This window comes from Melospiza melodia, chromosome 10, assembly GCF_035770615.1.
Source record: "Melospiza melodia melodia isolate bMelMel2 chromosome 10, bMelMel2.pri, whole genome shotgun sequence".
Classification (NCBI taxonomy): Eukaryota; Metazoa; Chordata; class Aves; order Passeriformes; family Passerellidae; genus Melospiza; species Melospiza melodia.
This window is the reverse complement of record NC_086203.1, coordinates 19,680,009-19,705,554: the sequence shown is the minus strand read 5'-3', so window position 1 is coordinate 19,705,554 and position 25,546 is coordinate 19,680,009. Positions and strand designations below refer to the sequence as shown.

The 25,546-nt window shown below is 49.1% G+C and overlaps 1 protein-coding gene across 1 annotated transcript; it reads left to right on the top strand.

The window, feature by feature from the left end:
* Window positions 1–4,182: 4,182 nt before the first annotated feature.
* RAB7A (RAB7A, member RAS oncogene family) lies at window positions 4,183–23,918 on the top strand. Its single transcript, XM_063164762.1, has 6 exons — window positions 4,183–4,276; window positions 19,583–19,643; window positions 20,713–20,839; window positions 21,605–21,823; window positions 22,336–22,464; window positions 22,587–23,918. The coding sequence occupies exons 2-6, from the start codon at window positions 19,591–19,593 to the stop codon at window positions 22,680–22,682; spliced, it is 624 nt and encodes a 207-aa protein (XP_063020832.1). The 5' UTR covers window positions 4,183–4,276; window positions 19,583–19,590; the 3' UTR covers window positions 22,683–23,918.
* Window positions 23,919–25,546: the final 1,628 nt, after the last annotated feature.

Sequence of the window (25,546 nt, the reverse complement as noted above, 5' to 3'; positions counted from 1 at the left end):
TCAGAATGTGTTTAGAGGGACAAAATAACTGACTCACTCTGGCCTTAAGGAAGTTACTTCAGTCTCTGGATTGTCTTCTCCAATTGAATATGAGAACAATCATATGAGATTACCTGGCATACCTCCCAATGCAGCTGTAAAGAAATAATTATCTGGTATTTATGACTGGCTGTAAAAGTGGGAAGGTGGTGGTGGTGTTGGAGAACCTCTGTAGATGGGGAGGCAGGGCAGCTGGGAGACCTGCAGGAGGCTCAGGTGATTGTCACCATTTGTGTGACAGCCTCATGGGTTTATGGTTATAGATATTATGTGGATGCCTCTCTGGCCCCAAGCACAAAGTGTGGGCCATGGAAACATCCCATCCTCTTTGACTTTTCCATGGGCTTTGGTTTCCACCAGTCTAGGCCCAGATAACTCCAGCAAGCACAAAGCCACGTGGTGCCCACCTTACACCATGACCAGCAGCACGGGCTTGTTTCTCCCTGCCTGTCTTGCCAGGGTCAACATGGATACTTGTGTAAGGACATCCCCTGTGCTCAGCATGTTGTCCACAGCCTCTGCTCAAGGCAGAGCAGGTGTTTGGACCTTCTCATCTCAGAGACTGAGCTGGCAGCCAAGGGAAGGTGCCAGCATTGCCACCGCCCAGTATCAGAGATGACAACCCTGCAGTGGTTTTGTGGCTGTTGCTATTGAACAGGGGGAAGCTGTCAAAAGAGTCCAGAGCCATTTCTTTTATGTGTCTCTTGTGTCTGGTGTGAGGGGACTTGGCACAATCAGGCTTTGCATCACTGCGGGTCAGCCCCACCCTCCCTGCAGGGCTCAGGTTTCAGTGGCTGCATTTAGACCCTGTACCAGTGCTTTAAGATGTTCACCCTCCTGCAGATGCATTTGCTGGGTGAGCACAGACATAATCCCTGCACTGTGTTCAGTGTCCTCTGCACCACAGACTGGAGATCTGCCATGAGATAAAGTGACTGCAGTTGCTTCCTGTAGTTGGTATCTGGTGATCAAGGCTTGTCCAGAGCTACCTTTTTGTTTTCATGTGATGCTGCTCTATGACTTGGCAACTATCAGAGGATTGCAAAGGTGAAAGCATTAGCAGATTACCAGAACAGTGTTTGTACTGCAGTCAGGGATTAGGGGACAGGGCAGGCTGTACTCTGGCCTGGGTCTGTGCTCTTGCCAGTGGAAATACATAGGTGGTCCTGCAATAGCAGATTTCTAATGAACAAAATGCCAGCAGAAGCAGGGGGAATCTGCTTTAGACAAGATAAATCAAAGCATGACAAAGCTTGAAGTATCAAGACAACATTTTGTGCATTTACTGCATTTTAGTTCCCTTTTTAAATTTCCGTATGTTAGAACATTATGATGATAATTTGAGGAAGCTGGTCTGGAAGGCCAAAAGTGACAAGGGACAGCATTGCACAGCCAGCTGAGAGAAGACAGCTATGCACAGGAAACTCTGGGCAGCCAGTTTTCACTGAGGCACAGCCACCAGAGGCTGGTGCTACATCTTTCTGGGCACAGAGGGAAAGAAAGGCTATTCCCAGCCATGAGGAGGAGGGGCTGAAGAGCTGAATTATGCTGAACAAGTATCAGGGGACCCTCCCCAAGCTTTTAATGTCACAGATGGCCAGAGGTGGGGCAGCTGTGTGTCCACAGAAGAGGGTGAGTACCTTGTGGGGAATCTCAGATGCTCTCAGCTCATGGCAGGGATCTGTAGTGCCACAGCTGAGGTGATGTCCTCCCTGGGCCTCTCTGCAGGTGTTTTTGTGCCACTGTTCACTCCATCATCTCAGAAATGAGAAGGGAAAAGGAGGGGCTCTTTTGGTCCAAGGACAAAAGCACAGAGCTGGTGTAAGACATATAATGTTTGATTGTCTCTAATTGGATCAGGAAGGTTAGCAAATAGAGATTAGGTGACACAAAAGGAAGAAAATCAAAGCAGGAGACATTCTCACTTCCTGGTTTAGAGGAATGAGTGCATGAAATACGTTGAGGTTTCTGCACCAGTAAATGCCTAAAGTACTCTTACTGTAACCTCAGAGATCCACTCAGCTGTGTGAATGCCCCTCAAGGATAGAGAATGGATTTCTTCAGAGCAGTGTTAGTGATTGGGAACTATTGGCATTTGGGTTAAACTGATCTGTTTTATGGGTTTTCATTGGGGTTTGACATTTTTTAGTTTCCTTCACAGGCTGCTAAACCTCAGTGTGGAGGGCTGCTCACTGCAGCACACTCTGCTGTCCCCAGGGCAGGTGTTTATGGGGAGAGGGGGCATGTTGAGAGCCATAGCTCAATACTTCCATTTGCCACTCCATCCTCCTACTTTCACTCTGCCACTCTGAATGGAGCTCCCATCCTGGATAGCAGGGACCTGTCTGCTGCCCCTGGTCCTCCCCAGGGCCAGGATCTGTATGTCCTTGGAGGCAAGCAGGATCCTGCCTCACCAGCTTAAGAAAATGCTGTGTTCCCACCGAGGATTGGAAAGCATCTGCTGGTCTTGTCAAGAGCAAGTGGCCCTGGAATTTTTTGTGAAGTTCTGCATTGCAAAGGCAATAGATGGGGCCACAGGAGGAAATTTAACTCACAGTTTTTGTTTATTTTTCATATTGTGTAAAAAAAATAAAAAAAAGGAAACTTGTAGGAAGAGAGAGCTGAGGAACACCCACTATTTGCCATTAATGTCTGCCCATAGGAGCCCAGCACGTGGGTCTCCTGTTAAAGGCAATGCACTGGGACAAGCCAGTGCTCTGCTCCAGCAGCTGCTGATGTTCTGGAGGCTTTCCCTATTTTGTCCTGTCTCCATTTTGACTGATACCAGGTTTTTCTGCAGCTCTTTGCATCTAATGGGGCACCCTAAAAGCACTAATAAACTGTTGCTAAAATTTTCCTTCTCTGGAGTCTGGAGCATCACTCTTATGAGGAGAGACTGGGCTTGTGTAGTCTGGAGAAGACTGAGAGGGGATCTGTAATTCATGCAAATATCTCAAAGATAGCTCCAAGAGGATGGTGCCAGACTCTTTTTGGTGGTGCTCAGCAACAGGATGAAGAGCAAAGGCCATAAATGAAAACTCAAGAAATTCCACCTCAACAAGAGAAAGAATTTCTTTAGGTTGAGGGTTGCAGAGCTCTGGAACAGCTGCCCAGGGAGGGCGTGGAGTCTCAGGAGACTTTCAGGTCCCACCTGGACGTGTTCCTGTGTCACCTGCTCTAGGTGACCCAGCCTTGGCAGGGGCTGGGCTGGGTCATCTCCAGAGGTCTCTTCCAACCCCAACAAGTCTGTCACTGTGTGATTTTCTTTTTAATATTGCTGGAATACTGCCTCTGTCTTTTATTATCTTTCATTAGCTTTAAAAATACTTTTTTTTTTTCCCCCATGGGGGCTTTCCTGAGTTCATAAGCTAACAAAACCCACAGCAGCAGTCACATGACTTGGATGAGTAATAATGTTCAAGTAATTGCTGAGTAACAAATTGAACCTGCTGCCAACAGAGAGTAGGCAATACAGATTTCACTTGTACCAGCAGGATAGTTGTTATCCCATGGATTTAGGTCCAGACACTTCAGAGGCTCCCATTTCACTCCCTGCACTAATGCTCTTGGTGCTGACAACTGCCTGGTTAATCAATCTGAATGTATGAATGAATTCAACTGGCATCTTTTATCTTCTTTCCTGACAAGTGCTGGTGCCACTACCCCACTTTAGATTACAGCTGCGAGTAAAAATTTATAAATATTAAACATACTTAATCTAAAATGTTGCCTCTTTATTTTTAATAGCAATAACTAAGGTTTTTTTTTTTTTTTCACATAGGAATTTAACTGTAGAGCTCCGTGCTATTTCTTCAGTGCTATTTAGAAGACACCAAAGAACAGATTTGTGCCTGTGTGTTCTCATCATTTATGAAGGTTTCTTTGGCCCTTTCCGCCTCCCCTCAGCCCAGGGCGCGGTGTTCATTGGAAGCCCGCGGGAGAGGCGGGTTCCTTCCCATCCCTCCCCTGTGTGCGGGCTCTGGTGGTACCACAAACATTTCATTTTCCACAAGCATTTATTTATTTTATTTCCCACCCGCACGGGGCCGGGCCCGCTGGGCCTCGGCGCCCTGAGATGGCGGGCGGGTCACGTGTGCGGCGCGCGGTGACGCCGTGCCCCGTGAGCGGAAGGTGTCGGTGAGGCGGAAGCGAGCGCGGGAGGCGGCGGGGCCCATTAAAGCCGACGAGGCGGGCGGGGGGCGCAGCGATCGGGCTCGGGCCGCGGCGGCAGCACCAGGTGAGCCCGGCGGCACCGCGCGCTGCCTGCGGGGACGGGCGGGCGGCCGAGCTGCGGACCGGGGGAGCCGCTCGCGGCCCCTCCCCGGCACCGGGGGGCCCGCGGCGGAGGCGGCGCTGTCTCGGTGCTCCCGGCCGGCTTTGCACCGGGGCCCGGCTCGTTTGCCCGCCCCGAGGCGGGCTCTGGCGGCCGAGCTCCCTGGAGCCGGGCCCGGCGCTGGCTCGGGACAGTGCAGGGGGGTCTCCCCAGGCCCTGCTCCTCCCCGAGGGCCTTTCCCAGGATGCGCGTTGGGCCCGGCCTTTGTGGAGCCTGCTCTGCGGAGCGGCCCGAGCGGTGCCGCCGGGCAGGGAGCGCTTTGTCTGGGGCCTCTGGAGCCGCTGTGGCTCCTCCCGAACCCTGAAAAGGCTTCGGGGTGGCCGGTGCGGGGGCCGGTGTGGGGTCGGGACGGTGAAACGCTGCTCGGGGTCGGTGGGGAGCGCCTGTAACGTGAAGCGGCAGCCCCGGGAGCGATCGAACTGACCGGAGAGGCGGCCCGGGAGGCTGGCAGTTATTGCGAAAGGGGCTGTCGGTGTGTGTAAGGCCTGAGTCAGTGCTAGGAACTATTCGAGTGGATGTTAGAAGTGCTTTTGTCTGTGAGTGTGTAATAAGGTAAATTAAGTGATAGATCATTATTAGTTTCCATGTATATAGAGACTAATAAATATGGAAATGCCTGGTGGTTGTACTTAAGACAATTGCACTCCCTGTAAATAGAGGGCTTCTTTTGCTAGCAAAAACAGCAGTCTTCATCTGAAGTAGGGTAGGTAACCTCAGCATCAAAATGTGTGTCTCACCTAGCACTCTAAGCCTTTTGTTCTCAAAACGGGAAGTTTCAGCATTATCTCCTGGAAAACTCCAAATGTTTGTTGATAAGCAGAGCTGTTGTGGTCTGTATGAGGTTCTTATATGTAAACTGAGAACACATGACAGAATGCAGTCCCCTCCCAGCTGTAAGCAAGCTGTTCTTTGTTTGTCACTTGCCAGCATGGAGCCTTCAAAGCTTCCAGGACTTGTCACTGGCTGGCCAGCTCTGTCCTGTGCCTAACAGTCTGTGTATCCATGTGCGTGTTGGGTTTGGGGAAGTGGAGATTCTCTTTTTTTAGGGGAATGGTATATAAGTAGCTGTGCCAGTGTTTGCCTGGCTGTGACTTGAAGGCTGTGGTGGTACCATGGTGTGTGAGCAGTAGCTGCAGCCTGGCTATGGTTCCAGTAGAACCAGGCTGCTGGAGTCAGTGTACCCTGCTCTCTCAGGAGCTGAATTTGAGGTTAAAGTGGGTGGAGTAATTTGAATATTCCTTGTTAAATAATCAAGGCCTCGTTGCTGTACTTACTCAGGAAGAACAAGTATACTTTTCTTTCCCCCTCTCCCTTGTGACTCCCAACAGCTGACTGAACACATGACTTGCCCTCCATGCACTAATGAGTGGACCCACCATGCCTGCCTGGCCTGAGCCCTCAGAAGTAAAGCAGCTCTAATACTGATAACTTTCAAGCACTGCCTTGTTTGTTTGTTTGTTTGGGGTGTGTGTTTGTTTGTTTTGGATTTTTTCTTTAGTCTTTGTGCTGTTATGTTAATACCCTGTGTCTGGTGTAGAAAAGCTGTTATGGGGCTAATCTGACCCCTCCATAAGGAAGACTTCTGAAATCTCATAGCAGTTTCTTGCTCTCCCAACCTGTAGTGTGAAGCATAACTGATAAGAAGGAAGGGAGTTGCTGTGTTTAATGTTCTTCTTCCCTGTGGTGTCCTGCAGTCGTCCCTGTCCTCAAACTCAAATACCCTGATAAGAGCTCAGCATGGAATCACAGAATATCCCGAGTTGGAAGGGGCACACAAGGATCACAGAAGTTCACACAAGAAGTTCAGTTCCTGGCCCTGTACAGGACACTCCCACATGTGCCTGAGAGTGCTCAAGTGCTCTTGAGCTCTGGCAGGCTTGGGGCCATGGCCACTTCCCTAGGGAGCCTGTTCCAGTGCTCAGCCACCTTTGGGTGAAGAACTTTTTCTTTGTATCCAGTTTAAACCTGCTCTGACAAAGCTTCGCGCTGTTTCCTTGGTCCTGTTGCTGGTCACCAGAGTGAGGAGGTGGGGAACAGGACACCCTGAGTTGTACCTTCAGGGTGACAAGTTAAGAATTGAAATAACTGTGTTGCAGAGCCTGCAGTACAGGCATCCTGCCCCCCCTGTCAAAGCCAGGGAATCCAACTCTTTGAGTGGCACTGACATGTTAGAGCATTGATAAATCCTCAGCTGAAAGTGTAAAATGAACAAGCTCTGCTCTGAAGTGACCTGGGAAAGATATGACTTTGCTTAGTTTGCTGATCAAAATGAAAGCTTGTTGGCAGGAGGGTTAGCGGATTTATTTTCTGCAGCACCTTCTTAAAGCTCATGTTTTATGATACTTGTGTTGGAAGGTTGTGAGAATTACCTGTTGGAGCAAATCTCTGGCAAAGCTTGTCCTTGAGGAAACATTACAATTACCGTCAAACCATCTGTGCAAAACTATAAATAGCTCTGTCTCTAACATGTATGGGATTTTGGTCTGACTTCTGTGTGAAAATGAGACTACTTTATGCAGAACTTAACATTTGGCTGTAAACAAAATTGGCTGTGCTTGGTTAGGGTGTGTTTTTAAATGCTGCATTGTGAGAGAAAGTTTGCAGGTACCTGGCTCAAGAATAAGGGCTGCAGTAGGGCACTGAAGCTGGTGGATGATGTGGGCTCACAGGAACTTATTGTTGCATGTCCCTGCCTTCAGAATACAGCAGTTTTGTTAGTAACTGAAGTAAATTGAGTCTTTGTGAAATGAGTACAGGACCCTCGCCTTGCATGGTGCCAGTGTTTCCTTATGTCATCTGGGCTTCTCCTTGGCTGTGACCTGACCTGCTCTGAAGTCCCTGTCACTGGGCCCTGGTGCACCTAAGATTCCCTTGCAGGGCTTTAGAATAATTTAAAGATTGTTGCCTCTACAGAAGAGAGTCCAGCTAAGACCTTACCTAAATGCTGAGCTTGGTTGGGCACTGGCACGTGCTGCTTGTCTGGCAGCAGTCTTGCACCCTTCAGATGCTGAACTACTTCATTCTGCACAGCATTGTCTTGATAATTGCAATTTAGCTGCCTCATGAGTTAGGGTTGAGTTGGCTTCCCTCTGCAGCTTCCTAAAATGATCTTATGTAGTTGCTGTGTAACAGTCTGCCTTCAGATATAGCTGTGACCAGAGATGGTGAGGATAAAAGTGTCTGTCTCTGCAGCATCAATCCAAACACGAGCTGTGCATCTCAAAACTGAATTAGATATAGATAATTAATTGCATGACAGTAGTTGATACACCGTGCTTATTTGTGCATTTGTTCAATTAAAGGTCCCATTTCTCTTTAAATGCACCTTGAATAAAGCTCACAAATGAGCGTCCAAGGTCAGGAGTGCCCACGTGCTGCCCAGGAATAGCAGGCGCTGAAGGGATCCCCGTGTGTCACTTGCTCCCCTCTGGCTCCCGGCGTGCTTGTTGCTCTTGCTCTGTGCTGGTGGGGATGGGAGGGATGCAGCTCTGAGCCCAGCGTGCTGCTTGCTGCATTTTGTGCTGGCAGATCTGCCCTGGTGATGTCATCGCTGCTGCGAGGCTGCTCCTGCTCCTCCTCCCCGTGCCGGCAACCAGCGCTGGCTGTGGGGGAAGCTTTGTCAACGCTGCTGCTGCTCCCGCATGGCAGTGACCCTGGGAAGGGAAGCAGGCTCGTCAAGGCCACTCAAGTGTGTTGATTTGCAGCTTATCGCCAGTAGCCTTGACTTCTCTTGCCAGGAAACCTGTTATTGAGGCCACAGCTGTCTTCACAGGGAGGTGAAGCTTCAGGGCAGGGTGCACTGCCTTTGAGGTGGGATTGAAGTGTAAACCTGTGGCACAGATTCCTCTCTGTATGATTTAAAGGCACTTGATACAGTGAGTGATTTGCTCTTTCTTCTGCATAACCACTTAAAATGAAAATGTGAGGTGACTAATTGTGTCTAACTGTACTTGCATGAGTTTTAAGCAGAAATTGTTAAATGAAATTAAATGTAAATTAAAAAGCCCAGTGTTCTTTTGAGTCTGTCCTATATACTGTCACTTTGGTCATTTGAGAGACAAGGTGGACAAAAGTGGAGGCCAGTAACTGGAGCTGCCTTCAGAGCCAGCCTGCCTGGAGTACCTGGGCCTTGGTTACTGGGCTGCCAGTTTATCTAACATGTCTGTGCTGAGCCCTTGAACTCTTTCCAGCTGGAAGTAGAATCCTCTTCAAAGTAACCTGTCTGGTGCTTGTCTCCCTCAAGTGGGCTGAGTCACTCGGCTCCCAGACATGGATAATGATATCTGGAGTCCAAACTGGCACAGTGGTGGCATTGTCTCGAGCATGAGCAGTGAGAGGGTTTTAGCTGAGACATGCCTGGGCCTGAACCTCTTCCCTTGCCTAACAAGATGCCATTTGCCCACAGAGTTCTCTTAACCTCTCCATGCAAGTGAGGTTTTCATTGGACCTTTGTGGAGCTTCATCAAGAGAATAGGTGAAGTGGTGAAGTATTGAGGCAGGATCTATGCAAGAGCTATGAGGGTGTGAAGTGTGAGTGTGAAACTGAATATCCACAATACAAAATTCCTTGTTAGTCACTGACTCAGCTGTCATGGCAAGCTACCTGTTGCACTCCCATCCTGGTACTGAAATACTCGTCCTTCCTGCTCTGCAAACCACATTAGCATAGTATTGAGTGTGTGGAGGATCAAGAGTTCTGCTCACAGATCAAGGTGTAGTTCTTAGATTACAACCTGTCCCTAGAGAAAGCTTCCTCTCTAGAAGACTCATTACTGACAACAGGACCTCCTGGAAGGAGGAGTAATGCTTTTGCCATTAGTGTTGGTCTGCTACTTCCCTACATCTACTCGTAGAATCTCCCATCAGTATTTGTCCTTTCTTCTCTATCAAGCTTCTTCTCCTGTAGGAAACACAATATTCACTCTCAGATCTGAGTATCAGGTGTAAGTTGCAGCCTCTGGCAGACCTCCTGAGGGCTGTCATTTGACTTGGTCAAAGTCTCCCTTCAGTCTCTTGTTTCCTGCCCAGCCTCTAGGAACTCTGGCAGCCAGGAGTGGATAAACAAGGCTTGTTTACCACTGACAAGGTCTAAGATCTGTGTTTTGCTTACCACTGCAAAAGTTATCTGTGTTTCTGAAACTGAAAGCAGGAATCTGCGAAAACTTAAACTGTAGTCAAAACTAGAATTAATCTGAGCACTTTAAAAATACTGTTAGATATGGTAAAAATCTAACAACTCAACTGTTTGTCAGTGGCCTGGCTAACTTAGAATATTTGGAATTGGACAGCCTTATCTTCTGGACACATAGATTAAAAAAGCCCAGCTGCCTTTGCCTGTGTTTGTTTTCTAGAAAGCAGTAAGGGAGTTGTCACTCAGGGTAGGGCCCGATGTGAGAACTGTGCCGGGCTCTTGATATTTGTGTCAGGGCTACTGGAACTGTTGGCTGGCTCCACTAGCTGGGTGCTGTGTGCCCAAAGGCCAGTGAACACCACTGCATAAACTGGGCTGGGTGAGCACTGTGGCTGTGTTCCAGTTAGCCCAAGGTTTGTTTTGCTGCTTGGAAAGCTGTCCACCAAGGAGGGCTGGTGGTGGAGGCATCATGGAAGCTGTGCTGGTGTAGCTGCAGCGCTGTGCGTGGGCAAGGCCCTTAGTCAAGACACATGGCTTGTTGCCTGGTGTCTCCCAGCAGCCAGCTATGTGCTCAACTCTCCTCCCACATCCTGAGATTGTCTCCCCCAGGGCAGAATAGGGGAAGTTAAGCTTGCTCTGATAAAGGGGGAGGGGTGTTAAAGCAAGCATGCTTTTTCTTGTAACAGCTTTATTCTTGGGGGAGATCTGCTGGGAACTACCTGAAATCCTGTAGGATTTAATAGGGGAACTGCCTCGTACTGGAAGGTAGAAGCACAGCAACACTGATTCTTGACATGGTTTGAGCCTCCCAGAGAAGGTGGAAGATCTTGGGACACTTGCTATTGGTCTGTTAGGGTATGTGTGCCCAATCCTGAGAGGATATTTTGTGGTGTAAGGGCCATTTAGCTGCTGGAGGAATCAGTGGACCAAAACTTCATGACTGGAAACATCCAGCTTTCAGTGAAGTTTCTGGGTTTGGCTTTCTTCTTAAGATGTCTTCCTATAAGCAGAAGACTTCTGCTTCAGCAGCCCTGGCTTGCTTTCTGGGAATCCTGGTCTTGTTAGTGTGTAGCATTAGCTTCAAAAGGATCTTTGTGGCCTCTTCTCCTGCCACAGCTGCAGTCTCCCATACTGCTACCCTCTGTGGAGATGATGGGAGTCATCCTCACGTTGTTGAGGAGCAAAGTGTTCCACCTAGGGTGACTGCCCAGCATAGCTGCATCCCTGGGGACATCTTCTTCAGTCTCTTCCTTCCATTGCTTTGGCTCAGTGTCATTGTCACCTGGAAGGTCCTACATGTGCTCCTGTGATCTTAGGCTCAGCAGCAGCCTGGGTGTTGTACTGTTCCCATAGACAGCAAGAAATGTCCTCCAGACCTTTCCCACTGCTCCTAAGCACACTGTTGGTCTGCTTGAACATGGACGAACATATGCTGTGGTACTGTAAGCAAATGTGTTTTCATGCTTGTTCTGCTCCCACTTGCAAACCATGTAGTCAGATCAGCATGATGCCTCCTCACGAGAAGGTGGCTGTTGTGATGTCTAAACCAGCAGAAATCAGAGATCAGTTTTTGGCATTAGGGATGGGACTTTGGACTTCCCTAGGGTAGAGTCACAATTAATTATGGCAGCTTTACAGTCAAGAACTTGTTCAGATCCACAGCTAGTATTTAAACATTGTGCAGCGTGGACCAACTCTCATCTGGAGAAATGCCAGGAGGTGTAACAGGCCTGTGAATCAGTGAGGCTTGAACTGAAGAGCTTGGCTTTGAGAACTTGGGCTTTGAGCCTAACTGATCCTATGCATCAGTGCCTCTCAGGAATGCTGCAGTCTCCAAATCTCAGCCCTGAGGGAGCCACAGCTGAGCTGAGACCTCAGGCAGGGCAGGCCCCTCGTCTTGTGCAAGTCCTGCAGTGTCAGTGCAGACATGGCTCCTACCATGGCATTGCTTCTGCCTTCCCTGTGCTGTCTGCACTCTGGCAGGCTGGATGTTGGCATGTCTCCTTCTGGTGAGCTCTGAGTCCTTGCCCACAAAGGGATGTGTGATAGAGCCTTCAGCTGAGGGGATGTCTGAGACAAACTAAAACCTTAGTACCACTGACAGGAGTGTCTAACCCAGCCCTGGCTCTGGAGCATCCTTGATCACACCAGGAATCTGTTATGCTCAAAACTCTTCCAAAGTTTGTTTCCCAGCTGGGTTTTCTGCCTGTTTGTCCAGCTGCATGTTGCCCCACCATTCTCTTCCTTTAGCACTGCACTGTCTTCAGAGCATGTTACCCATGAACAGGACCCAGCAGAGTATTTGTGCAGGCCTGGTGTCAGCTCCCTCTGGGAGCTTCTTCAGACCATGTCATTTGGCTTGTAGCACTGTGTCACACTGGTTTGGTGCCTGTGTTGAAGCAGACAGTGAACAGAGCTTGAAGCCATGTGGCTGAGCTGCTATTGCTGGTTCCTAAGCTTCACTCAGTTCTAGAGCAGCTGCTCCAGCACTGGAGGCTGCAACTCTGCCCTCAAAAGGAGGTGGAAACTTACTGCAGACAGATGTGGTCTAAAAAGCTAATTCCTCTGGGATACTGAACCGTGTTCTCAGATTCAGTTTTGATCTGAGCCATGTCAGTGTGCTAGCAGGCATCTGAAGCTCCAGGCTGTTCTTCAGGAAGGTGAAGCTTTTGGCATAGGACTCTCAGATGGGGGTGGGATGTACTGGACAGTGTATTTACACCTCACAGCTTGCAATATAATGTTCTACACAAGGTATCAAAAATTAAGTTGTAGCTGAGGCTTTCAGCTCCATGAACAGAGGTAGTTTCTGCCTCACAGGGCTGTCTGGGAAAGGTACCAACTGGACAGAAGCCTGCTCTTGGTGGAGCAGCTCAGCTCCACCAAGGAGGAGGGAATGAGGAGCTGTGCTTGAGCTCTTGGCTGGGTACCAGCAGGAGGGAATATATTGGTTAGAGCAGCAACATAAACGTGTTGGGAAGAAGGAGGTGGAAATCAGTTTTTAGATGCTACCGTGGAACAGCAGCTAGAGTGTACCCTTCAGTGAAGCTGTCACAAGAATTTCTTGCCAGGTGCTTTTGGTGTGGGCTCTGCTTGAACTGACTGCTGCTCCATGGTGCATCTGAGGCCTGAAGGCACCTCTGATTGTATGGACTGTAGAGCCCATTGCCTCAAAACCAGCCTATTTACAGGGAGCAGTTCTTGCAAGTTGTCAGCCCAAATTACAAGATGTTCCTGGTTTCCTTTTTAGACATAGCACGTGTCCCCATGAAATGTGAGGCTTTTCTCCATGGTATTTTCCAGTGAGCTGGGGAAGCTGAGCTCCTGATTGTCCTGTCATGGGGGTGGGAGAGTGCTGTCCTGCCTGTGCAGCCTTTGTCAGTGCAAGACTCAGCCTGCTGTCATAACTCCCTGTGCCTCTCTAGTAGTGCTCCCTGTGGGGATGCTGGATACATGTTCCACCTGTAGAGCACCTGGGTTTGGTAAGGAAAATATGCAGGCTCTGTAGCAGTCAAAAACATCAAAGGCAGCCATGTTTCTAGTTTATTCCTTGGTGGCAGCTTGGTGTCCCTTAAGCCATTATTGGAATACGAATCCCAGTATTACCAGTTAGATTGTGCCTGGGCCAGTCTGACCCTCGCTGCTGGGCCAAAGGCAGCAACTGCGGTGTGTCACCCCAGAGATACCTTGGCTTGCTGGAGATTGCAGCTGGGCACTGAACAAGTCCAGGCTTGTTAGGAACCCCGTTTACCTCAGGAGGAATGGCTTCAGGCGATGGTGAAGAGAAAAGAAGATGGATTCTGCTGGAGGGTTTAATGTCCAGAGGTTTATTCCATGGTTACAGAGGTCTGAACGTGAGCAACTGCTCCAACAGAATCCCGGCCGCATGGCTCGATTCACCTTTTAAGCTCAGGGACAGGGGGAGGGGACAGGTGAGCACCAACCAGGTGGAAGGGGCAGGGTCTCAAGGGACGAGGGACACCCAGACAGGCCAATGACCCCCAGGCCTGAGGGGCATCCTTTGAACTTGACCAACCACACAACGCCTTGCTGGAATGTTGAGCCTGATTGACAGGACTCACTCAGCAAGGGGCGAGGGGGAAGGGAGAGGGGGGTATTGGCACACCTGGGGAAGGGACCCAGAAGCTTAAGACACACTGCAACAAGCCATGTTGATAGGAAGTTAATAGCCCCTGCTGATTGTCTCCTGACTACTGCTGTGCTTCTGCCCAGCTGAAAAGACAGGGCTTGTGTCACTCTTGGGAGAATGCAAGTGATGTGTTTAATGTTGGTATCTGTTGGTCTCAGTTTTGTGTTGAACTGTTCAGGCAGTCATTTGTAGCTCTGTGTTGGTTGATGCCTTGTTAGCAGCATCTGTCTGACCAGCCAGTGGGGACCAAGCTGCTGTTAAATTGTAACTGGTAAAGCTTCTTCTGCCCCATCTGGGACTCTGCTGCAGGTGGGGTTTGAGGCTTCAGTACAAAGGGTGTCTGGACTGCTTGGACACTCTTCAATGAGGAACTGGGACTTGGGTTAACTAATGGCAATAATAGGCTATGCCTTTTATCAGGATGAAGCCTTGCTCTTTCAGAGTAGCTGAAAAATTGGAGCAAATTCATGTATCTACTGAAAGGTTTAGCTAAAGCATGGCAAGGTGCAGTGTGACCATGGGGCAAGTGGTATGTGCTAGGCTGTTTGGTGTGCTTGGGCCTCTAAAAACAGGATAAACATTCAGTGACCATCTCATTTCAGTGGCTGAACATCTAAGCAGACATAAGCCCTTGAGATGCCAAACGTGCTAGGGAACTTGATACTTTGGAGAGGGAACTGGTTCAGTCTGACTGAGCTGGTCCTGAATAATATTTCTAGCTTCAGTTTCCTTGAAGAAATGCTGAACCCAGTGAGGGAGGGAATAAAAATAGCTCTCTGTAATACAGAGACATCCATGCAAGAGAACAGAGAGTAGAGGTGCTGTTTCTGTGTCAGAAGTGCACTTGGCTGCATTTTGGGACACTCTTCAGGACAGAAGGTTCTTCCAGAGCACAAGGGTAGCTCTTGTCTGGTCACTGTGGTGAGCATGCTGCTGTGTGTGGTGGCCCCTAATGGACACCTGATCTGTCCACATCAGCTTGTTCATGGTTGGGTGTTTTTGCTAAAGGTCCTGTGGTATAGCAGGAAAGTGGAAGCTCTGCTTATCAGCCATGGCACCCAGAACAGAGCTGCAGTGCTTCATGTTCAAATACACCTTTTTGTGGGATACCTGCTGGGACAGGGAGCAAAACTAGGCATCCATAATTCTGAGTCTAGCTGTGCTCAATGCCTGCTGCCCTACCACTCTGTGCCTGGTTGGTGTGGTGTTAAATATCCCTGGCAGAGGACACAGGGCAAGATGTGCTGTCCAGCATCCTCACCTCAGCGCTGAGCTGGTTGCTGAGAAGCTGCAGGTGGCAGGCTGATAGCTGCAGTAACAGGGAGCTCCTGGCCAAACATTCCAGCCTGTATAGACATGTTAGGATTGTATTCCAACTGTTCAGTAGCAAAGCTGAAACAGTAAAGACTGCTCAAAACTGCTGTGGGTATGCTGCTGCTTAGGGAGCCTTGTCTTCCAAGGAGGTGAGATTCCCCTAGGGCTGGATGCTCTCACACTGAGACTGTCCATGAGCCATTTAGATTATTCCTTTTGCAAGGCCTGCTTCTGTTAAAGCATAGCTGATCTGAGGTCTGGTGAGCCATCAATGCAAACTGCTTCTGTTCCTGCTTGTACCAACCCAATTAATATTAAAATGCCTACATTGTGACTTGACACGTGAACATCTCTAAGGAATTTGTAACCCTCCATTTCTGCTTTGAGTTAAAGCAGCTGTCTTAATATAGCAAGGGAAAGGACAGTTGTAATGTGCTCTGAAGCAACAAGGGAAACCTAATTAGACTTGGCATAGGCTTTATTTGCTCTTGCATCTGAGCTGTAGAGCTGTGAAGCTTCATAGGATGGGTTCTGACTTTTCCTTTCAGATTAGCTGAACCAGTGATGCTTGCAGCAATTTTCCCTTGCTAGTGCTGCAGGTGTTAAAGGTATAACAGTATTGTGGGCAGAGTGTGCTACACCAGCTTCATTTCTTGAGGGTCAGCATATCATTAATGGTTTGTTTGCTTAGGGGACAGGCATTAAAAATGGAGTGGAAGGTTTCCTCTCCTGTATTAGAGACAGCTGTGTCATTTCTTTGGCACTGTTAAGCCAGGAGGAGGAATGATTGTGGTGATCAGCCCTTGGCTGATGAGGAGTGTCTGGTGGCTCCTGGGTGTGCTGCTCCAGGCTGTGTTCTGAGCAGTCATGCAGATGACCTCGCTCAAAAAGATTTCATGTAGTGTGAAACAGAGCTGAGTCTTGGATCAAATCTTAACAAACAAGTTTTTCTTTGTGATACCTCTGAAAAAGGAAGTGTTTGTTCAGAAGTGCTGCTGGGACTGGACAGAAGCCCCATGTGAGCTCTCACTGCCATCTGAAGGGTGTGTGCCTCAGCAGGCTGCTGCTCTGGAGTCATTGTGGCAAATACCATAAGGCAAGACAGGCTGCATTCTATGGTGTGAAATACTCTTAGTGCTGAGTCAGTGGGACCCCAGCCTATCTCAGCTCAACCATTTTCTACAGGACCTGAGGATGTTTTCTTGTTGTACTGGGCAAGGAGTAACTCTAAAGTGCAGGTCTGTTTCTACCTGCATTAGAAGATGGTTAAAGAGGGCTTGGCCCATCAGCTGACAAGGACTATTCAGGGCAGCATCACCCAAGGCTGGTAGAACAGGGCTGTGAGACTGGGCAGTGTCCATGCTGCTCCTGCCCTTCCTCACTGTCCCATGGCCCACACTAAGTACAAAGCTGCAGCAGCTCTTCCTGTGCTGTGGCTCACATCCTTTGCATCACCTGGGATGGGAGCTGAGTGTCTCACCTGCCTGGTGTTGGTGGGGCAGGGACAGCCCTTCACCCTGCTGGGTAACCTGTCAGCTATGACAAGAAGGCAGTGGCAGCTCTGACTCAGCCTGACTTCCTATGTCTGCAGGTGGCTGCTCTGCTGAGTTACTGCTAAGGTAATGAATCCTGACAGAGCAGTTTTCCCTCCCCTCAGAGTGGAACTTCAGGCTATGTTGAACTTGGGAGATAAGCATGCAGTGTGATTTAGTGTTGCAATTTAGGGCTCTGCAAATCCCTCCTAAGCACGAGAACTAATGCCAGCTTGTCCAAAGCTGCTTCAAATACCAGGAGGCAGTGAGCTGCAGCAGCAAGTGATATTGGAAACACTCTGAGGAAAATAGAAGCAGTTCCCAGAAGCATGCTGGGTTCTGGCACAGCCACTTCTGGGTGAGTTATTTTCCTCTGTCCTGAGGAAATCAGGTGACTTGCACTGGGCCTGAACCTATGCAGATGTTTTTCATGACAGTTCAGTATACACAGCTGTCTTAAGGCTGTTTTAAAGCTCTCTTCATTTGCTTCTTGCTCCATCTGGGCTGTTTGTGCTGCACAAGTCTCTGGCTTGACTGGCAGAAGTGTCACTTGTTATGTGCTTTGTGAGCACAGGAGGTGCAGGCTTGAAGGGGCTTCTGTGCTGTGTCCTGCCCATGGCTGTAGGGGAGACAGGCAGTGGTGTGAGCATCTGGGCAGGGGCAGAAGCAGAGCTCAGTGTTGGTGCTGGTGACAGCTTTCAGCTGGCTCTGTCTGGGTGAGCATAGCTGGGCTGTCAGCTGGGTCAGGGGACAGTGCAGCCCACTGGAAAGGAGAGGTGCTGACACTTGGAGGAACTGTCCTCCTCCACTTGCTCTCTGGCATCTGCTAGCACCCATCTAAGGGTGGCATCAGCCCTGTGGGTGACCTGTCACTGCTGCTCACTGCACAGCCCCTGGTGTTATCTCCTCAGCACTGTCCTCTTTAGGTGTATCTCAAGGATCTCATGAGGTTATACAGGAAAAAAACCCAGAAGGGCCAAAGCCCAACTAGAACCTAATCTGTCTACTGCTGTAAAAGATAATAAAATGTGTAAAGAGTGGTTTTGTACATTAGTAACAAATGAGAGCTAAGAGGCATCCCCATCCTTTATCAGATATGGAGGGAAACATAGTGATAAAGGCTGAGGAAGAGGCCTGCTACATGACTTAGACACTCAAGACTTTGTGGGTGGGTACTGAGGGAGCTGCTGGAAGTGCTCCCTGAGCCCCCTTCAATCCAGCAGTCGTGGCTCCCGGGGGAGGTCCCAGTGCACTGGAAGTTAGCAAGTGAAATGTCCATCTACAAGAAGGGTCAGAATCAGAAGGAGGATCTGTGGAAGGCCTGTTAGTCTGACCCTGGTGCCAGAGAAGGTTATGGAGCAGATATCTTGAATGCCACCATGCAACATGTACAGGGCATGGGTGGTCCTAGAGGCCTTTCCCAACCTGAACAACCCTGTGACTGAGGTGGGTGCAGTCCAAAGAGGTGTAGCTGTAAGTGCATCACTGCAGTGCTGCAGGGATGCTCCTTCAGCTTCTGCAGCATCCACTGACAGCAAAGCCTAAAGCTCTTCGTGTCTTCTAACCCTCAAAGCTTGAGATTATTAAGATCTTTTGCAACTGGACTGCATCTAGTGAGAGGCTTTTACAGCTTGAAGCCTCCTGTAGTAGTGGGGTGAAATGGGTGCAGTTATCTAGCAACTGAGGCTGTTGTGTATCCCAGGAAGCACATAAGGATCAAGCTGCTTGAACACCTAAATCCCTGTTGTAGAAGCAAAGGCCTCCTGAGCTGTGAAAGTCAGGAATAGCTCCTGAAGAGTAGGAGTTGTGTGCTGTAATGAATGTGGTATAGCAGGATGGGAATTTTAGGGTAGGCAAGTCCATACATAAGGGCTTAATACCAAGGCCTGTTGTCAAGGATCTTTGGAGTCAGGTGGCACAGCTGTAGCCATCCTGTGGCCCCTCTTGCTGTACTGAACCTGCAGGGCTCCCTCAGGAAAGCCAAGTCCTTGTGTTGTGGAGCAGGTCAGTACCAAACAGGGTCTGTGATCTGATCCAGCACATAAGAGTGGCTGGCCCACCCCCTCCCCAGAGGTGTGGAGCAGGGCCTTAGGGTAGGAAGAGTGTGCTCAGCCACTGGACAGAGCCTGTACCTGCTCTCACCATGCTAAAGAATATCCAGAAGTGTATTCTGACCTGCTCAGCTGATGAACCTGTCCCTGCCTCACTGGTCTGAGATCTGGGAGCAGATGAGTTGTGGAACTCTGGAGCTCAGCTCTCTCTTTAACTGGATGCACCATTAGTGGCCAGTTTAGAGCCTCCTGCCTATGAAGTTTTGACAAACAAGTCATCATCTGATGGAGTAGATGGCCATCAGTGGGCTGAATGGTGAGGTTTGTCACTGTAACCTTATTACCCCAAAGCTGAGGTGGCAGTAGTCCTGTGCCCTCAGAGAAGCCACAGTCTGGCAGCAGTTTGCTTTGCAATTCACCTGCTCTGTGTGGCTGTTGCAGCTGTTTCAACCACAGCATGTCCTTGGGATTTGGTTCTTTCACAAAACACAGCTGCTGGAGAAAGCTTCCACTTCTTCAAGCTCATGATGGAAGAAATGCTTTTCTTTTTTTTTTTCCTAATTTTTTGCTGGGAAACTACTGAACAGCACAAAAAAAGCTTGAGTCTGGTATTAGCCACATGCCTGCTTACCCCTCACTTTGTGGCATGTGTAAGAATTATTAGCCTCTGTTGGGAGCTGGTATGATTTACTGCACTGCCTCAAGTCCAGGGAGATGGCCTGGGCTAGTATATCTCCCAGATGGCCTGGAAATGGGACCCAGAAGGGCCTTGGTACAGTAAGTGACAAGTGCTCAGCTCATCTCAGATTAAATTGCCACTGCTGGTGTGGCATGGCCCAGCCTGTGCAGTGGGCAGACACCTGGGCAGTGCTGAGTGTAGCCTTGAACTGGAGTCTGGTTTCAGGAGTGCTGGGCCCTGCCTGTCCCTGGCTCCTTGCTGGGGGTCAGGTTTCCCAGCCTCCAAACTTGCTGCTTACTTTCCTGAGGAATGACATACTAATGGTTTGTGATGGGATTGTTCTTCCTTTGTAGTGTGAAAGATGACTTCTAGGAAGAAAGTGTTACTGAAAGTCATCATCCTTGGAGACTCTGGGTAAGTGGAAGAGCCTTTAAGATGCTAATCTGTATCTGGCTAGAGCAGTGCTCTTGACTAGTGGGAGCCTGGATGCACTGTAAGAAATGAGCAGTGCTGGGAGGAGAGATTTTGCAGCCCATGACAGCTGTGTGACCTCAGGTCTAAGAACTCTTCACTGCCCTCTGTCTTGAATGTGTCCCTGCAGTATCTTGAGGTCCTGCCACAATATTAAATGGGGAAAATGTGGTGGGGCAGGCCACTGGAGTAGCAGAGTGGAATAACCTTCTTCAAGGAGGACATGTGATGTTGGAATGAGTGTTTCATAAAAAAAAAAATAAAAAACCCAAAACCACTAGTAAGCGTTCTTAGGTGACTTCCCAAAACTGTGTCAGAGACATAGTCTGTACTGAGCCATCTGCTGTGCTCCTCAGGGCTGGCTGGAGCACTCCCCTTGGAGTGAAAGGCTTTGCTCTGTGCTCTCAGCAAGGAGCTGCTCTGCTGTCACAGGTTGCTGGCTGTGCAGGCTGTAACCTGATTCCCATGACCTAAGGTTTATTTATACTGCTGTCCCCTGCAAGCTGTTATTCAGGGAGTGTTTCTCAGCCACACAGAGAGCATGTGAGCCTCTAAGCTTGCTCTCTGGGGAGGATTTCCACCTCTGGGTGCCTAGCAGATGTGTTTGTGAGCTGTTGCCATCTGAGATTGTCTGGTTTTCCACCTCCTCCTTCTGCAGAGGCTGAAGATTACTGTTTGTGATGGGTTTTTCTGAAGCACTTCATCTTCTAAAATTGCCTTCATGGTCATAAATTGATGTCTGTTCCTTACCAAGGGTCAGATTAGTGATGGGGAGGTGAGGTTTCTCAGGATGTAATCCTGTGTATCCTTGGGCAGCTAATGCTCTTACTCAACTGGTGCCTCAGCATCTCTTGGTGTGCAAGCCCCCACTAGCAGAGGTGGGAGCTTTGTCCATGGTTGAAAAGCCAGGAGGTTATGGGCAGTGAAGGGCACTGGAATGTTCTCTTCAGGGTGGTCAGCTCACTGTTGTAGAAGCTGCCTACCAAGTCTGTCTGTTTTGTGTTCTGTGCAGGGTGGGAAAGACATCGCTCATGAACCAGTATGTGAACAAGAAATTCAGTAACCAGTACAAGGCTACGATAGGTGCAGACTTCCTGACAAAAGAGGTGATGGTGGATGACAGGCTAGTGACAATGCAGGTAAGGAGGGACTCTGCTGCAAGGGCTGCCATCTCCCCACTTGTGTGGAAGCATCTGCTCTGGGGTAGGGATCAGTGTCCTGGGTGTGAGTCTTGTTTGCACTGAACTTCTGTTAGACATAAGTGCTTCTGGGCTTCCCTACAAATTTTTGCATGGGCTGAGCAAGGGAATGCAAAGATTAATCTGGGTTTAGCTAACAGCAGTGTTGCTAAGCCCTGTTTAAAAAACTGGATTTGGTACTGTCAGTAAACTAGGTCTTGCTACAAAGATTCACTTCCCTGGTGTTCAAGAACTGGAAAAGACTCCCTAGGTCTACCATTCGTGTAACCCCAAGTCCTATGGGTGCAGTGTTAACCTGCCAGCCTGCTTATGTCTCTGGTATCTGCAGCTTTCATCTCTCCATGGTGAAACTGACTGCAAGGCAGCAAAAGCTGCAGCCATCAGAGGGGTGTTTGAACTCTGCTGCTATCCAGGTGCATGCAAGCACTGCAGACAGGTCACCTGCTGACCCTAATACCCAAGTCTTGCTTGTCCAGGACAAGGATATGTCCCTGGCTGAGGAGCACAAAAAGGGTCAACTATCTTTAGAAGGTGTTTCTGGCTCCTGATGCTTAGTGCCTACAGAAATCCCCAAGCCTGCAGGTGCTGCTGTCTGCCCAGCTGGGGACTATATATGCCTGGTGGGGAGTTTTGGAATGAATGCCCTAATTGCAGACTGACTGTGTCAGAGTAGAACTGGCTTATCTGCCCTGTCTTTTGCTCCAGATATGGGATACAGCAGGCCAAGAACGATTTCAGTCTCTGGGAGTTGCCTTCTACAGGGGAGCAGATTGCTGTGTGCTGGTGTTCGATGTCACGGCTCCCAACACGTTCAAAACCCTAGACAGCTGGAGGGATGAATTCCTCATTCAGGCCAGTCCAAGGGATCCTGAGAATTTTCCTTTTGTTGTGCTGGGAAACAAGATTGACCTAGAAAACAGACAAGTGAGTACTGGGACTTACTAACCTCCTCTTAAGACCCTGCTGGAATGGGAGACCTTGGGGAAACTCAGGAGGGTTACCTGAGAAACGGGAGTGGGAGGTGCCTGAGAGTGGCTCAGATGTTGTCTGCCACCAGAGAAGGGTTTCTCCTGCCTGGAGAGGTCAGGCCCCTGTGCACAGCATGCTCCTGCCCACTGGTGGAAGGATTGCAGCAGCTTCCTGGGGAGGGAGGTGCAAGGAGAGGAGCTGCTTCTCCTCCCCCAGATGTGCTGAGCAGCTCCTACAGGAGCAAGCCAGTGCTCTGTGGTCTCATTGCCCTTGGACAGGGTCCTCCTTGTCCTGGAGCTGGGTCTGTCAGGTGATGGGAAGTGGTCTCCTGTGTTGTGTTTCAAGGCTATGGCTTTGATGAGGTCAGAGCTGCTCAGGTTGGATATGAGGGATCTCTGGCGTTGCCCTGAAAATAAAACCCCTCCCTGCATAGCAGAAGGTAGTGATGCTGTTCTCTGTCCACCCAGGTCACCACAAAACGGGCACAAGCCTGGTGCTACAGTAAAAACAACATCCCCTACTTTGAAACCAGTGCCAAGGAGGCCATTAACGTGGAACAAGCTTTCCAGACGATTGCACGAAATGCACTTAAACAGGTAGGGAGGGGGCCAGTGTGCAGCCCTGCCCCAGTGCTGGGGCTCACCCCCACCTTGCCCAGCTCCCTGCATGCTGGGAGCTGTGTGCAGAGCATTAACTCCTCCTCCTCCTCTCCCACTAGGAAACCGAAGTGGAACTTTACAATGAATTCCCCGAACCCATCAAACTAGACAAGACTGACCGAGCGAAGGCTTCTGCAGAGAGCTGCAGCTGCTGAGGGGAGTGGGAGGGGTTGAGCACAGTCCTTCACAAACAAATATCACACTTAGGCCTTCAAACACACAGCCCCTCTTCTGTGTTTAAAATGAAATTACAAAAAAAAAAAAATTGCATCTCCAGCTGCCAAAATCCACCCATCTCTCATGAGCATCTGAGTCCTGCACTTCAGAGCTCAGGTCCCCACACCATCCACATCACACTTCATGGTAACAGACCTTTCTCTTAGTTTAAAATGGAAACTGTTATGTATGTTTGGAACTGAATCTAATTCCAGGTGTCCAATGGAGAGAAACTGTTTACAGGTAATCTGTGTAAGAAGTTACATACATTTTTAACTGTCTCGTGTTTTCCCCTGTGAAGGCTGCAATTGGAAAGGCTGATTACCCATAGTTCATTGCAAGCTCAGCACTCAGACTAGGTTGAGTTTTGTATGTATCTCTGTTAATGCTTGTTACTTTTAACTAATCAGATCTTTTTACAGTATCCATGTATTATGTAATGCTTCTTTAGGAAAAATCTTATAGTACATGTTAATATATGCAACCAATTAAAAATGTATAAATTAGTGTAAAATTCCTGAATTACATGTTCAAGTACTGAAACACAGGTTGTGTAGAAAGTGAGGAGGACACTTGTGACCTGCGGCGTGCAAGCAACGCAGAGTCCAGATAGAGGCAGTATTCTGTACAGTAGAGATGAACTATGTAAGCCTTCTTGTTTTGAGGCCAAAAAGGCTTCATCTTCTGGAAAAATCTGTCTGGCTTCCTTGTATCTAAATTCTCAGATTTGCATAACAGCATTGATATGCACACTGGATTATTGGATTTAAAATTAAATACAGCTATGAAATGACCTCATTTGTTCACCTCCCCTACTGCTTAACTCCTGACATCCTGGAGCGAGCATGAGGAGCCAGAGCTGAGGTGTGCCTGTGGCTCTTTGTGCTGTGGAAGGAGCTCCCACCTGGGCTGTGGTAGCTGTTTCCTGATGAATGACCTGGACTATGAATCTTCCCTTTCTTCTTACTGACTGCTAATCTGGATTTTTGGTATGGAAAAACTTGGCAATCTAGTCCCTTTCCTCTCTTCCTTTCTTCCTGGTATTTGTTCTTGCATTTGTAGCTTGCTTAAATGGAGCCCTTCTACCTGTTTTCCAGAGGTCTACATTCTAGTACGTAGGCTGAGCTCTTATGTAAAGAAACAAACATGATGCCAATAAACTTAACAAGAACAAACCTTCTTGTTTACTCCTGTTTCTGGCTCTTTTTTTCCTCCACTAACATGCTTTCTTTCCTCTGTCTAGTCACCATTCCAGCAAACCAATGCCTGCTAACTGAAGGACATTTGTGCTCCTTCCTTACTATAAAGTTTGTGCCTTCCAGTATGGTTTTTGAGAGAGGGGTGAGCCAGCCCTGCTTGCTTGGCTGGGGCACTGCTAGAGATTACCCCTCTGCTTCTCTGCAGTCTGCTTGCAGGGCAGGAATGATGCTGGATCAGATCCCTTAGGGAGCACAGCCCTGTTCTGGGCGTGTGTCCTGGACAGCCTCTGTGTTTTGGGACAGGCTGTTAAAACTCTTGCTGCCCTCCCCTTGCAGGGGTTGTGTGAGCAGAGCAGGCTCAGCCCTTCCTGCTCCCCAGCAGGGCTGGCCTGGCCTTCCTTGGGGTGAGTTGAGGGCCTTTCTGTGCTCCAGCCTCGTCAAATGAAGCCTTTAATTTCTAAATGCTGGCTGTGACCCTCTGCTTGCACTCACCAAGGCTGAGCTGACAACTGTACCCAGAGGAAGATGGAAAACAGAGTTTAGTGAAATGAGGGCAGTTATTTCAAGAGCTTTCTAACAGTTTTTGTGCTCCATATCCTATTTTATAGTGCTGTCCTATCATACTTCTCTCACTTGACTGGGCTTTTGCTGTCCATATCAATCTCAAATAACTGCACTAGCAATGTGTCCTGCTGGGACCACCTTTCTGTCTGTGTGCTTTTTGAAAGACTTGGCCCTTCTACTCATCTTCATTTAAAGTGTTGCTCTGCACTTGTTTTCTGTGGACACAGGTGGAATGTGGAGAAAGCCAAGTTGGGGGAGGGAGGAACAATAACCCTGAAGTTCTTGGGGAAAGGAGATGCTTTGAACTTTGCAGCCCTCTGCCTGGTTTGGGTGGTGGGGCTGAGGCAGCCAGGGCTGTGGCTGAGCCCTCAAGTGACCTTGTGTTTAATGTCGTTCCAGTCAGATAAACTGGCAATAACCCAAGGCAGAGTGTTCCAGATGGGGTGGGACAGCTGTGGGGCTTCTTGCCACAGGATGTTATGAATGCTTAAGGGGAGGGGAGGATTCCATTTGCCACCTACATATCAATGTTTTTACAGGTGGGAATACACACAAGTGTACAAAAACCAGTACAGAAGGCAAGCAGCATGGGAACTGCTGTCCTGCTGTTACACTCAGGGCTGGTGGTGTCACAGATGGGGACTGGTGTTCTGCATGAATCGCTGTCATCACTGTGGTCTGGAGAAGCCAGCTGGACTGACTATTGCTGCAGGCAACACACACTTAAAGCCACTCCCTGCACCATTGGAGTGTCATGGCTTTTACTTTTGTGATGGCCTCTGTTGCTGCTGCAGTGACAGTGTAAAAATGCAGGTAAAAACCCCCCCTGACAGTGGGTGCAAGGGTGACTCGGTGCTGGGTGCATCCCAGAGGAAACCCTGCCCTGGTGCATGGAGGCAGCTGAGCTCAGGCATGGTTTTCCTCTTTGCCCAAGTCCTGACAGGGCAGGAGGAAGAGACCCATAGGAGGAGCCTGGCTGGACGAGAGGAGGGAAAAGCCTCAGCCAGCTCAGGACAGAAGTGGGTGCAGCTGAGGAGGCG